The following is a 13,476-nucleotide window of genomic DNA, read 5'->3' on the forward strand; positions in this document are numbered from 1 at the left end:
AAGCACAAAGTTATCTGCTTAGTTAATTATTATGAGGACACCCTTAAAAATAATTTTTTGGGTGGGTGACAAAATAAAAAAACATTTCAGGTACTCCAAATTATTAGTATTAAAAAAAATTTGAGTGAATGTGTGAAGGAGATGCTAAGATTCATTAAAAGTGTACACAGCTGGCGATTTTAATTCCTTGATATTTAAAATGTTGTATTAAGTATCTCTAATAAATCTTTTAATTTTAAATTATAGCCTTTACTTTTTCAAAACCCTGGTACAAATACTCTCACAAGCGTGCGAGTTATTATGTTGAACACTTTGAAAAAAATTGGCACGATGCCAATATATCTTGCCATTCTTTTCCTGTAAAATCAACACTTGTGCAAGACATCAGGAGTTTGGAAGGATACTCTTTATTCAAAGTTCTTCTTCGGCAATTGGATCAAGACTCAAAAGGTAACTGCAACCTTGTTGCATCTGCTTATCGAAATCTATCAGAATCTCAAATTATTACCAATCATTTATTGTAATCATAACAACATTTCTAGGATTTCGGTTAAGCTTGCACAAATTTTTTTTAAAAAAAACCTTCTCTTTACCTACAAATGAAGCGGAAGCACTCCATCAAGCAGTCATATTTCTAAATCCGCCATTCAATTCCCGAAAAAGAAATGAAACAAGACCAATTAACTCAACTCTTTTCTCTCACATCTGTGAATTTCATTCCTGAAGAAAGCAATCACAACTATTGATTGATAATTGTTAATAAAAGCATGCAGTAGGAAAATATTTGCATTAATATTAAAAAAGTGTTATAAATTAATACGTGCGGCAAACAACAACATAAATCGATGTAAAAAAACTATTCAAATAAAATGCTTGTAATACAAAAATTTTATGTAAGCACACGATTAATACTATGTAAAAATCGTTCAAAGATTTACGAATAGCGTCAATGGAATATGACTTTAGCTTCATTGTCTGAATTAGCATTACAACAGCCATCAGTGCCAGTATCTTTAAAATATGAAACAAAATTTATAGTATTTACTAATAACCCGATAATGCTTAGAATCCAAATTTCGTCGTGTGTCCCTCCGCTTCTTTTTCGACAAATGCTGTCACTAAATTTCCCCAACAAACACAAATCCTCTTTGAGTCCCTAATTGTTGCATTAAACATTTTAAATCTATGAATAGATTTTGTTGTTTAATGGTTTATCAATAAATAGACTTTTAAAAACTTTAGGTTATTCTAAATGCACTCTTCCTTTCACTGCAACTGATGTCAGATGACTCAGGAGTTATTTCTCCCCATCAAATGCAAAACAAATTCTCGACATCCACCCATCTCTCACTCACAAAGATCAACAATTGTTATATTCTGAAAAATATTTCGTTGCGCCTATAATTTGTCAAACAGTGTGTTAATTTCTAGTTTTAATCTTATACGATAGCTTTATAAAGAGAAAAATGCATTTTTAAAGCAAATATTACATGAAAATCAGTCAAGAATTTGATAGTTATTGATATTTTTCTATTGACTCAATACGAGTTTAAAAGAACTTTATCGGTGTTAGACTTAACGGTCATACTGAAAATTCAGCTGATCGATTGTTTTCCTTTGGATTGCTTTTTCAGCGTTTCCCCCCTTTGATATTTGAGCTCTAAAACACAGTTTAAATTGCAAACTTAATTATAAGCATTACTGAGCTTTAAACATTTCCCTGTGAATTGCTAATTCTTATACTAATTTCAATGAAACTGGGTTGGCAACTAAGTGATTGTAGATTTTAAATAAGAAGAAAATTCAAAATATTTACCTTCAAGTATAATTATTAAATTAAGTATTGCCTGTTTTTGAAGATGACCCTTCGCCATCTTTCAATCATGATCACAATTCCTTGTACATGAAACTTTTGGTTTTATTCAACAAAAAATTGAATCGAATGATCAGCAGCCTTATTAAAAATCCTAACATTAAGAAATTCCAGCTTTGAAACAAATAAATGAAAAAAGCATTGTTTTAGTATCATTAATTTAATCCAAAAAGACATCTTAAGATCAAGATTGCTGAAAACATAATGCTTAAAATGCACATCTGCTTGCGATACCATGTTGTTTGTAATTTTTAATCAAGAAGACTGTGATTCGAGCCCCACCCCTTCCCCCGCGGGTTACATCCTTGTACTGGTTGTCGTAAAAAGAAGAGCAGATAATTCTCAGATTTTGCAAAATAACTTCATAAAAAATATATCAACTGAATACAATTTGAGGACCGAGTACAAAATTTGTGTATTATTCAAATACTCACACTTGTTTTTAACTGAAGCAAATAGCTATAAAAGAGATATCATCTCGAACTTATGTCTTAAAGCTCTTGATTATGCAGCACTTTAAAAAAAATGGATGTGTGAGATGGTTCTTCTTTATGGTGAATGTGGGCATAAGTTTACGATTGGCAGCGCGGTTGTATCAGCAACTTTCACATCCAAGCCTCCCAGAGGTTCCAAAGTATTTAATAGGCAGAGTGATTATCAGACCTCCGGTTAAAGTAGAACGGGAAGCACAACCGGAAGATGTATTATCTACCATTTCTCACATATCCAACCAGCAGGGCAAGAGATATGAGCGAAAGCAGCGGCGTCTCAGAGAGTCCCATTTAAAAAAAGATCTAAAAAAAAAGTATTTATCGTTTTCTCCAACAATTCATTAGGCAATACTAGACAGGGAAATGTTATATTTGGTGAAACGTTATCATAAATTAAATAGAAGTCCAGCTAACATTGGTATAATGTGGACGAATGAAGCACACTTTTCGCGGAAGGAAATACTCAGTAGATTTAATACCTATTACCGATTAAGTATTAGAAAATCCAGCATGCTGATGTCCGACATTAAATGTGATTTTCGGTTAAGGTTTGTTGCGGGATTAGTAATAATTGATTTATCGGCTCAGTATTTCACCGCAGTGCGTTAATGGTCGCACGATATTTAGAGCTTCTAAGTGGTGCAATTCTATAATTTGTTGTTTCAGCTCCGAAACACTCGATTCCGACGTGACGATGCATTTGCTCAAAATATCTCCAGCGAAGCAATACGCAGTGAAGGAATCAGGAGAACAAATTATTAGTTACTGTGGCTCAAGTTCATCTGACACGACTCCATTTCTGTGGGAATGTCTCCAACAGCATGTGTTCCACCAGCAATGCAGAATCTTCAGCCACGCTTTACGGATGCTTGTGCCAACAGGAGATTCGCTATGCAACATGACAGAGAGAAGTTTGGCCTCTTGTGATAACTAATTTTTTTTTCTCCTTTCAAAGAGTGTTTTGTCACGTGTCAGTGCAGGACATCACGAATAAAGAATTCTGTTCTAAGCATTTATATCTGCAAGATGTCTCTCTGTACAAGATCGATCATGCTTTACGACGTTGTATTTCATTTTTATCCCTCTATTTCATGTCGTTTCAAAAATAACAACTCCACCGTTTTCCACCAGGTGACGCTGTAAAGGGATTCATTCAGTTGGGCGTAGCCACGTTATCATACTTAGACACTGCTCTTATGAAGATAGCTTCAGCCATTCGTAGTTATAAAGGTGGTAATGAACCCGAGTGGGTATGTTGTGTGGTTAAGAATAATATATCTTCCTACCGGTCTATTTATTCCAAAATTAGTCAGCACACGAAAATTCTATTTTCTTGCGTTTCTGAATCATCGTATTCTTATAATCATGTAAAGACAGGCACTTATTCCTTTCACGAATTTGGTCTCTGATTTGACACTGAACTACAAATCTAATGCTCAGATAAGATACCATATTTCAAAGATCTAGATCGCTCCATTGTCGAATCCATATCACATTGATCAACAGAATTTGAGGTGGTTTTTTTTTTCTGGACTTAGGTACACTTAAAAAGTGTACATAATCTCAAGGCGAATGTTTTGAGGACTTATAGAATGGAAAAATGAAGCTTTTTTTAATCATGGCCAATCACTCCGTTACCACAAAATATGCGCCGACTGGTAGATTGGTCAATCAATCAACTAGCCAGCGCACGGTACTTATAATTACGAAGCTAGTGGCATTTAAGATTGAATGTTAAGTGAAAAGTTAAATCAGTGCTAGGAAAAGTGATTTTCAAAGAAATTTTTATATCATCTATCAATACCAATTTTTGTATTGATTGATTTAATTACCATTACCTTTTAAAACGATAAATCATCAAAAACGTAAGCGTGGAAAGCTCTGGCTTGTCTTCGACTGGTGCTCACACATGATTTTCAAACCGAGGCACTTTCAAATTTTATGATAATGTTTAGTAATACGCCGATAGTTAGAGAAGGGTATTTTTTTAACAGTGAATTGTCATTCGACAGAAATGATAGTCCTGGGAATTTAATAGTCTTGATTTCATAAGAGAAATGCGATATGGTAAATAATTACAAAATAAAGAAACTTGTTGCTGCAGTTGCTAAACTTACTTTGAATGTCATACTTCCAGAATTCTCTTGGTGGATGAATTTGTTCCAAGATGGAGATTCTTTGAAATGGCTCACCTCACCAGGAGAAAGCCCCCCTTTCGTAGACTGGGAAAGGCACACAGATTTCAGCATGAATCGATCTGCCGGCGTTCTTGGCGTTGCTGAAAAGAGCTTTCGGTGGTCCCTGAGGGATCTATCTTCGAAACAAGGCTCTATATGTGAAATGCAAGACCTCAAGGAATCTCGTAAGTATGGAAGTTATTTAATTAAAAAAAAAATGATTTTTTCCAACTTATTATGAACTATTTATCACATGAGTTTTGGGCCGGATGAATTGCATTGTATATGTTTAGTGTTTATTAATGTTATCTGCCTTTTCTGATCAGATAATTGGCGGGAAATATTAGATATTTGGGCATTGGTTTAATTTAAAATTTTCATTTTCATTATTGATTTATGTTGAATTTACAACATTTTTCTCCATTATATATATAAAAAATATGTAAATGATGCTGGGTTTTATTGACTTTTTTGCTTTGTGATTGGTAGATAGCGAATCCAATAACCCATGTCATTTGAGGTTTGTGCTACGAATAGTGTTTTAAATATTGTTACAAACTTGTAATTTTGCTTCCCAGCGCGAATAGTATCATCATAAGAAAGACCACTTTACAGTCATCTGTATTGTATGCTGTCGGATGCCGAGCCAGTAATCCCAGAGCTTGGTGACCATTTGGTGACGGATTTGGCGACTTTGGCGACAAAATGGATAATGCTTCAAACTTCGAAGATTTTGTCGATCCGGCCATTTGGAAACGAGATACACCTGATTGGTCTAGAAGCTTCCAACCTCGCCACCCGCGAACTATAAAAGACCGGCACTCTCAAGCTGTGTCGTCGGGAATCGTCGTCGTGAATTGAAGCATAGTAACGAGTCTTCGAGAGGATAGCAAAGCAACAGCGGAGTGCCAACGTTACGTGGAGCTATTGCTGATCTGAGCTGTGAGCATCGAGTCCTGTTGTCTACAGTGGAAGCAGTGTCGTATCTTGTGTGTAGTAGTCAGTTGTGAGAAGTAGGGAGTTGTCAGCTAAAGCGAGGAGACAGTGAGAAGTTCAGCTGTTTCGGAGAGACCGTGGAGCGAAGCTCCGTGGATCCCCTCTCCTGCTGGATTCTGTCTGGCCGCTTCGTGTGCTGTGGACGATTACTACTTGTGGACTATTGTCGTCTGTAGTGTGCTGTCCTGTGTTCGTCTCGGCTGTAAATATTTCTCGTCTCTGCATTCGTCATCTTTGTGTACTCGTGTCTTCATGTAAATAAACGTCGTCGTCGTTTTCTACTGCCGCCTGCTGATTGTGTTCTCTTCACCATACACCCACTATCTAAACGAACCTGGCGGTGAGGAAAATCCGTAACAATAGTTAATAATAATTATTATTGCTTCGTAGAATCATTTTACATTTATATTGTCCTTGACAGTGAAATGGTAAGAAAAAAAGAAAACACAAGGCATTAATTAAAGCCAAATTAACAGCAATTGAATTTAAAACAATATTATTTGTTAATTCTACTTCCATACACACCGTTTGTGGCATCACTAATGAATAGCTTTCCGGTTTGTTTACCATTTTCGAGTAAGGGAAAAAAAATTTCTCTCGGTTAGCATTATCTGAATACCTAACCAATGCATGTAAAATTGAAATGCAAACAGGTAAACTAGCATTAGTAAATTTAGGTAAAAGTAAAGGTACTTTTGGTGAAAATAAAGATTTTAACAAACGTTTTGAAACAATTAATAAAGTAGTTACTTTTTTATTAATAAAAAGAATAAAAATAAATTACATCAAATGTTTTTCTTGATAATTTATAAATCATTTGCTTTTAAACTTTTTTTCTTATGCTCTTCCTGAGTTTAGCTAATGTATACTGGCAATAGTTCTTCCTATGTGTTATTACTGTTCAACAATAAAAACTTTTCTTACAAACTATGTATGAAATGAATTTTTAAAAATGAAAAAAAAAATCGAAGGGAAATAAAGGGCATTGCCAGAAACTATTTTTTTAAAAATAAAGTTCAAAAATAAAATAATAATAATAATAAAATTATTAAGTCTGACTCTTTCCTAGCAACAGGGCATCCGCAAATTCATTAAAAAATCGCTTCCATCTATTTAAACATTAGAAAAAAAAATGAAAATTGGCGAACATTTTTCGGAAATTAAATTGATATCATTGAAAAGTTGAAATGTGGTATTTTAAGGCGAATAGAAATATTTTTGTGAGTTAATGCGGCTCGAAGTTATTGTGAAAAAAAGACAAAATAATGATTCATTTATTATTCTGCACTTCGAAAAGTTCGTAGTTTTCTTTCTCTTATTTTAAAAATGTGTGCGTAGTGTTTGATAGATTTCGAACCACCTGTTTAGGAGGAACATGCATGCGTTGTCATTGTGACTTTTATTTATATTACGATTGTAGGCGACGAACTATGCGAGAACGATAAACTCGATCTAAAGCGATTCGAGCTCATTTGAAATGATTCGAGATCTCAGTTTGAGTTGCAATGAATGCTCCAAAATTCTATTTTACGATTATTTCATCCAAATACCGTCCCACTAAATTTTGCTTTTTTTAATAGATCGCACTGTTGTTTATCTAGAAGACAGGACAAGTGCGCGTGGAAAGGAATCCAATGACGTTTATGGAGTAGATCTGCAATGCATACCGAGCGGTTGGTTTGTATGGAGCAGTGTATTTTGGTTTAAAGATGGTACGAATATTTATACAAATACGTCTCAGAAACACTTACATTTGACTCTGGAAGCCCCGATTAGAATGGCAGAAGTATCCGAGTTTCAAGGTTATTATTATTGTTCGGCTGACTCAGTTAATCCTGCCGAGGAAATTTATTCTCCTAAAATGCTGATCAAATTTCCAGGTACGCATGACTTTTGTAAAATCATCGAAAAATTTTATCAACATCTATAATAAAATAAAAATTGAAAAAAATGTGTTTAATAATAGACAAAACTCTGGGAAACCGAGCTTCGCACGGCATTTTTTTTTTTTTTTTTTTGGTAAAATCGTATTTTTTCGGAGAAAATATTTAGGTAGATTCACATACTGATTGCATATGAATATAGAATTGCTCGTTTAAATTTATAAGATAATTAATTTTGTTTCAATTTAAAATAAATTTATTAATTTATCTCAAGTAATATAATTCTGTAATAACGTTTTATGGTACCATTTAGAATTTTATTAAGCTAGGAAATTGCTCCTTTAACTTTTAAATATTTTAAATTCTTATTTTAGTAACTGAATAACTAAATTAACAAAGCATTCTTAATTTAGAATTTAATATTAGTTCATGATTAACGAAAAGTGGCGTAACTAGGTTGGAGCAGGCAGTCAGGGTATTCTGTGCAAAAGGAGCAAAATTAAATAATCTGTTTGTTACGATTATGAGGAAAGCGCTTTTCTTCTTTTACTCTTGCTCCTCAGATTCTTAAAAATTAAAATGATCAAGTGAGAGAGAATGGAGAGAATACAATTTTTTTACAGCCTGAGATAGAATTCAAGGTGAGTTTCGGAAAACAAAATAACATCGAAGTATTTTTAGTAGAGATAAATTTCAACTCTGAAAAGGTGATCCTATTCAGAGACATGACTCTCAGTGGAAAGGGAAAGTAAATTTGACCATTATAAGAGCTATTTAGGAAAGGAAACGTAATACTTCACCTTTAGAGTTATTCTTAAATGAAAAAAAAAATGCAAATTTTCAATGGGTTACCCTGGTCTTTTGATTTACTTTGTAAAAAAAGATGTGGTGCTTGATGTTTTAAGATTTAGAAGCAGATACCACAGATAAAAGTTTTTAAATTTCAAGAAAAATAAAAATTTGTCTAACTTTAATTAAACTCATCTTATTTATTAAATATTTTGTAACAATCTGGGAGAAATTCATCGCATATTAAACAAACCTATGAAATTAAAAACATTAGTATTTATTATGTTTTAGAGCTCTGATATTTGCTTATAAATTGCCTTACTAACAACTGTATTATTTTTCACGTTCTTCGTTTTCCATGTGACGCTTATCATACTATTCCATCGATGCCATTGCATGTCCATCATTTTCTACTCTTTATAAATCAAAAATTGCTTTGCATTTCTGGCAGGATTCGTCGTCTTACCATTTTGTCACGTTTTCGTGCAAATACTCTAATAGTGTGCCTAAGATTTTAAAACAAACAAAAGTGTTATTTGATTTAACCCTCTGAGCGTTTTCATTTTACGTCTGAAACCTCTAAAAAGGGAACTAAACTTGACTAGTATTCTCTCTCACAATCGGTTCGGTTTTCCTAAAGAAATGTACAGCAAGCGCGAGCACTTTTTTCTTTCCCCTCTTCTTCTTCACGGGTGGTCGACACACCCTGGGGTATGCGCAAATTACCGCTCAAGCTTTCGTTTATGGTTAGAAAAGTCAGATGGTTTCTAGGAATAGTGTATGGGGATCCAGTTTTGTTGCTTTTTAACTCCGATAGTAGATAATATCGCTTTGTAAAAAGTTGTACAGAGCAAATATAAACAGAAGGGTTTTCTCTTAATTTTTGCTAGGTATTTTAAGCACAGAAACTGTCATCGGTCTCACTATATATATATATATATATATATATATATATATATATATATATATATATATATATATATATATATATATATATATATATATATATATATATATATATATATATATATATATATATAAGTAATTAATGAGGATTCAAATTCCATTCATATTCCTTTATTATTCTTTCAAATAAATCATTGCAATATTTTTTACTGAGTAATCAATATTTGAATAGCATTTGTCTAAAATTAGGACTAATCACAAATAGTTATGTCAATCAGATGTGTATAAATAACAATATATAACAGATTTATCATTAAAATAGCATTATCTTCTATTATAATAAAATATGCAAATCATCAAATTGATTGAGTAGCTTAAAAAATATACAAATCTAGAGCCATATGATTTGCTACTTATGTATTAATGATCCAGGCTCTAAAATATATCACATCAATTTTTTTAAAGTTCAATACTTTTTTTAATCATTTTTTATTGAAAAATAATGACATATTCGCTTTTAAATGTTTCAAAATAATGAACATTTCAATTAAAACCTCATCAAATATATCAGGGTAAATGCAGATTAAATGACCTTCTTTAAAATTTATTTTTGAAATTATAGACTGTTCTATTGATTTTAAAATGTTTTAGAAATTTATTAAAATTATCGACTTTTTTTGCTATTTTTTCCCCATCTTTTTTCACTATTTTGTGTGCATATTCAAAGAAATTGCTATCTTCAAAAATATTCAAAGGAACAAACAAATGATTCTTTTAAAATATTATGCAGGAGTATTTCATTCCTCGTAAATTTCGATACATTTATGATGTTCTTTAAAAAAATACAATGGACGTAATAATTTTCTAATTTTCGTACATTCTAAAAAAGAAAACACTATTTATTTATTGCTATTTCTGCTAGTTTTATCAAAAAAAAAATTTAAATGACAAAAGTTTCTATTGTGCTTACATATTTTTATAAAATTTACTGTGGAAAAGTAATTGATGATTTAAATATGTAAAATTAAACTTGTAAAGCATATGTTGCATTAACGTATCTTTGCAACATTCCATTTTCTTTCTCTTTCTAAAGCGGCGGTCCAACGACCTGCCACCTCACGGATTTGGTCATAAATCTGACTTCCAACCCACTGGGGGACCACACTCCCCCTTCGTCCGTGGTACGCCTGTAGTACGCCTGTAGTTTCCCGCAAAATGTCGGTAGATGGATAAACATCAAAGAACCGGAAAATTTGTTTGGGCTATGGGGGGGGGGGGGGAGTGAGTCAAAGAAACTGAGGGTTTTGAGAGGTCCAAAGGGGAACGCGTACCGTCTGAAGATTTCTCTGGTCGTGGGTCCGCTGCCACAGGCGGGGGTGGCACCACGAAGGAAGGGTGACAGTTTTATGACCACATCTGTGAAGATCATCCGGCCTTTGGACCGCGGCTTAATGATCGCTAGGAGTGAAGATAACAATCACCGAAAACATTTTTTTTAACAATAATTCATGACGATGGATTCAATAAAAGAATAAGCGTCTTGCTTTGGTAGGAACCGCAACAATTCCACAAATGAATTAAGAAATTTTATGTCTTAGAACTGTATTTGAAACAAAGTTTGGAAGTTTTAATTGCTTACTAGAAAAGTTTTTACTTTTGTTGATTACCTCCATAGACATAGTAAAAATATCAAACTATATAAGTAAATGGATTGAGTGAAGAAATAGTGATATTCTTATTTCAGTGAAATTGGGATGTATAAATTTTACAAATATTTGAGAGCATAGTTTGAAAACTCTCGAAAACCAGCGTAAGAGGTAACTGGTTCCTTATTTAGAAGTAATTACCGGTATAAGCAATTACTTTCATTTATGAAAGTAGCCTTGTTGTATCCAGAATCATTGACATTAGCCTTGAATCGGTTTTGAAATACACAAAAATAAAGTTTTTTTTCTTTTGTTTCTCTTTTTTTTAATTAGTAAAAAAAGGTTTAGTAGTTGCGCGTAGGACGTAAACACTTCTTATTTTGATTATAACTTAATAAACCGTATTCTAAATTATATTACAACAATTAACATACCTGAAAATCATAAATAACATTTACATCTCCTGTTCTTTCCTCTAAATAAATCAATATTATGATGTTTGTTTTGAAATCTGTTTTATGATGATTTATGTCATGAGTGCTATGGTGATTTATGATATGATTATTCAGAGCAATTCAAAATAAATCTGAAGATCGCATTTAGTAAATAAACACAACGTTAGAAGGAATATATTAATCGCATACCTTAATTCATTAAGTATGAAGTTATCTTTTACCATAACTAAATAATCACTCTTTGTATTTCGTTATTGAAAAGAATAATTCACAGATTCTCGAAATTTGATACTTACAAAATATGCCCAGTCTTAGAACATCACGTCATATTATTATCAAAAGTTGATTTTAGTTTTTAATCATATTTTTTGTCGAAAATTAATAATAGTGTTTAAACGATTACATCTACTGACTTAATTTCACAAACTTATCAAATTAAATCTTGATTAAAAAAAAGCCTTTATAAAGCAGTTACTTTCTAATTTGTAAGCTATTCCATTGATTTATGGATCCCCCCCCCTTTAAATCAGAAAGACCATGTCGCGATTAACCATCCGCGTGGCCTTAAGGCTCGTCTCACACTATACGGATTCAAATGCCACCCGTGTCTCTATGAGTTTGGGCCGCCGTTTTTCTACAGACCGAACATTTTAATCAACTCAACATTTTACTCAACAGAACATTTTACTTACTGTACTTCTTGATAACTTCCAAAAGAACTAACCAAAAATTGAAATCTTTTTCACAGTTGTGTAGGATGTTGGATTTAATACAGGAAAACGCATTTTACTTTATAAAAACTTTATATAATTAAGTAACAGACATTTCAATAAAAAAAAAGTTGATATACTTTTTAAATATTTTCAATGTGTTGCTTATTGTTGCATTGTTTCTATATCCTCACAATAAGGACAATTATGAACAGAATTCAACAGCAAAATCCATTAAAAAAAGTAATAGAATGAAAATATTTTAAAAGAAAATACTTCACGTGACAACAAGAATAATAAACGCATTACTAAAATGCACAAATTCAGTAATTTTAATTTTTTTAAGAGGAAATACATATATAGAAACCAATACTAAAAAGGAGCCAAGTAAAAGGAACAAAAGAATAAATTAATGGCCGCAGTATAAACTCATAGAGGAATCATCAAGAGAAATCCATTTCAACCTCAAATTCCTGTCGCTTTCTTTTGTCACTTTATAATATATATTATATAAAGAACAGAAAATTTTTAATATATAAATTATTAGAATAATTAAAATATTATGCAGTATAGTTATACCGAATTATAATATTCATTTAACTAGTTTTAAGCATTACAATATATATCTGCTTCAGTAAAATATTTATAAACTTCAAGTATCACAGAACTGGTTTTCGTAAAATTTATTATATAAAGTTATTCGCATGTTTCGCAGAAATTGTGTATTCACGTTCCCCAGCGCGCAGAGAAACATGGTTACAAAAAAAATGTTTGAAACAAATTGTACCCATCCACAACGCTTGATACTTTATTTTTATAATTTATCAAATATATCTCCAAGCGGTAGAAAAAATTAATAAACTTGATTGAATTGTTGATGAATCATGCAGCCAAATAGGGGAAAGAAAGAATTTATTTATTTCAAAATGAAAATACATTAAAAAAAGGCGTTTTTTTCTTCTTTCGAAATTGAAAAATTATATAGAGCAGACGATCATTGATGATATATCTAATGGCCAATGGTTTTAATATGAAATATAAATTGACAGATTTGGTCGAATGACTGGGGCAAGTAGAATACCAAAAGGTTTTGGAAGTAATTCCGCCAAAGACGTATCAACTGAATATACTGATATATATATATATATATATATATATATATATATATATATATATATATATATATATATATATAGCCCTCATATAAAAAGAAAATAAATATATGATTGACAATATTATTTATATAATTGGTTTAAAAAATAAACAATTGTTTCTCAAATTTCAGTTTAATATAGCATACTGGATATGGCTTAATCCCTTTTTTCAACCCTTTATTAACTTTTTTTTAACCTCCCCATTCAATAGCTTGGGTTAAAAAGGCTGAGCATTCACTAGGAATCATTCCAGTCAAAGAATTTGAGGAACGATTTCTTTCTTTATCGTAAATCAACATATAGCAACCTTTCTATAATTAATTGTAATTAATTTATATGTAATCTTATCTTCAAATATTAGATAAACTGACTGATGAGAAATCTGTATGTAAAAGT

The 13,476-nt window shown here is 31.9% G+C and overlaps 1 protein-coding gene across 2 annotated transcripts in view; it reads left to right on the top strand.

Moving 5' to 3' along the window:
* Nucleotides 1-13,476, top strand: part of LOC129971446 (adhesion G-protein coupled receptor G4-like) — an 84,196-nt gene that overhangs the window by 4,647 nt on the left and 66,073 nt on the right. For both annotated transcript variants that reach the window (XM_056085217.1, XM_056085218.1), the window contains exons 5-7: nt 247-450; nt 4,502-4,726; nt 7,118-7,417. In XM_056085217.1, the coding sequence (XP_055941192.1) occupies nt 4,516-4,726; nt 7,118-7,417 (511 nt within the window). In that variant the 5' untranslated portion in view covers nt 247-450; nt 4,502-4,515. The remainder of the gene's footprint in view (nt 1-246; nt 451-4,501; nt 4,727-7,117; nt 7,418-13,476) is intronic.

This window comes from Argiope bruennichi, chromosome 6 (genome assembly GCF_947563725.1).
Source record: "Argiope bruennichi chromosome 6, qqArgBrue1.1, whole genome shotgun sequence".
Lineage (NCBI taxonomy): Eukaryota > Metazoa > Arthropoda > Arachnida > Araneae > Araneidae > Argiope > Argiope bruennichi.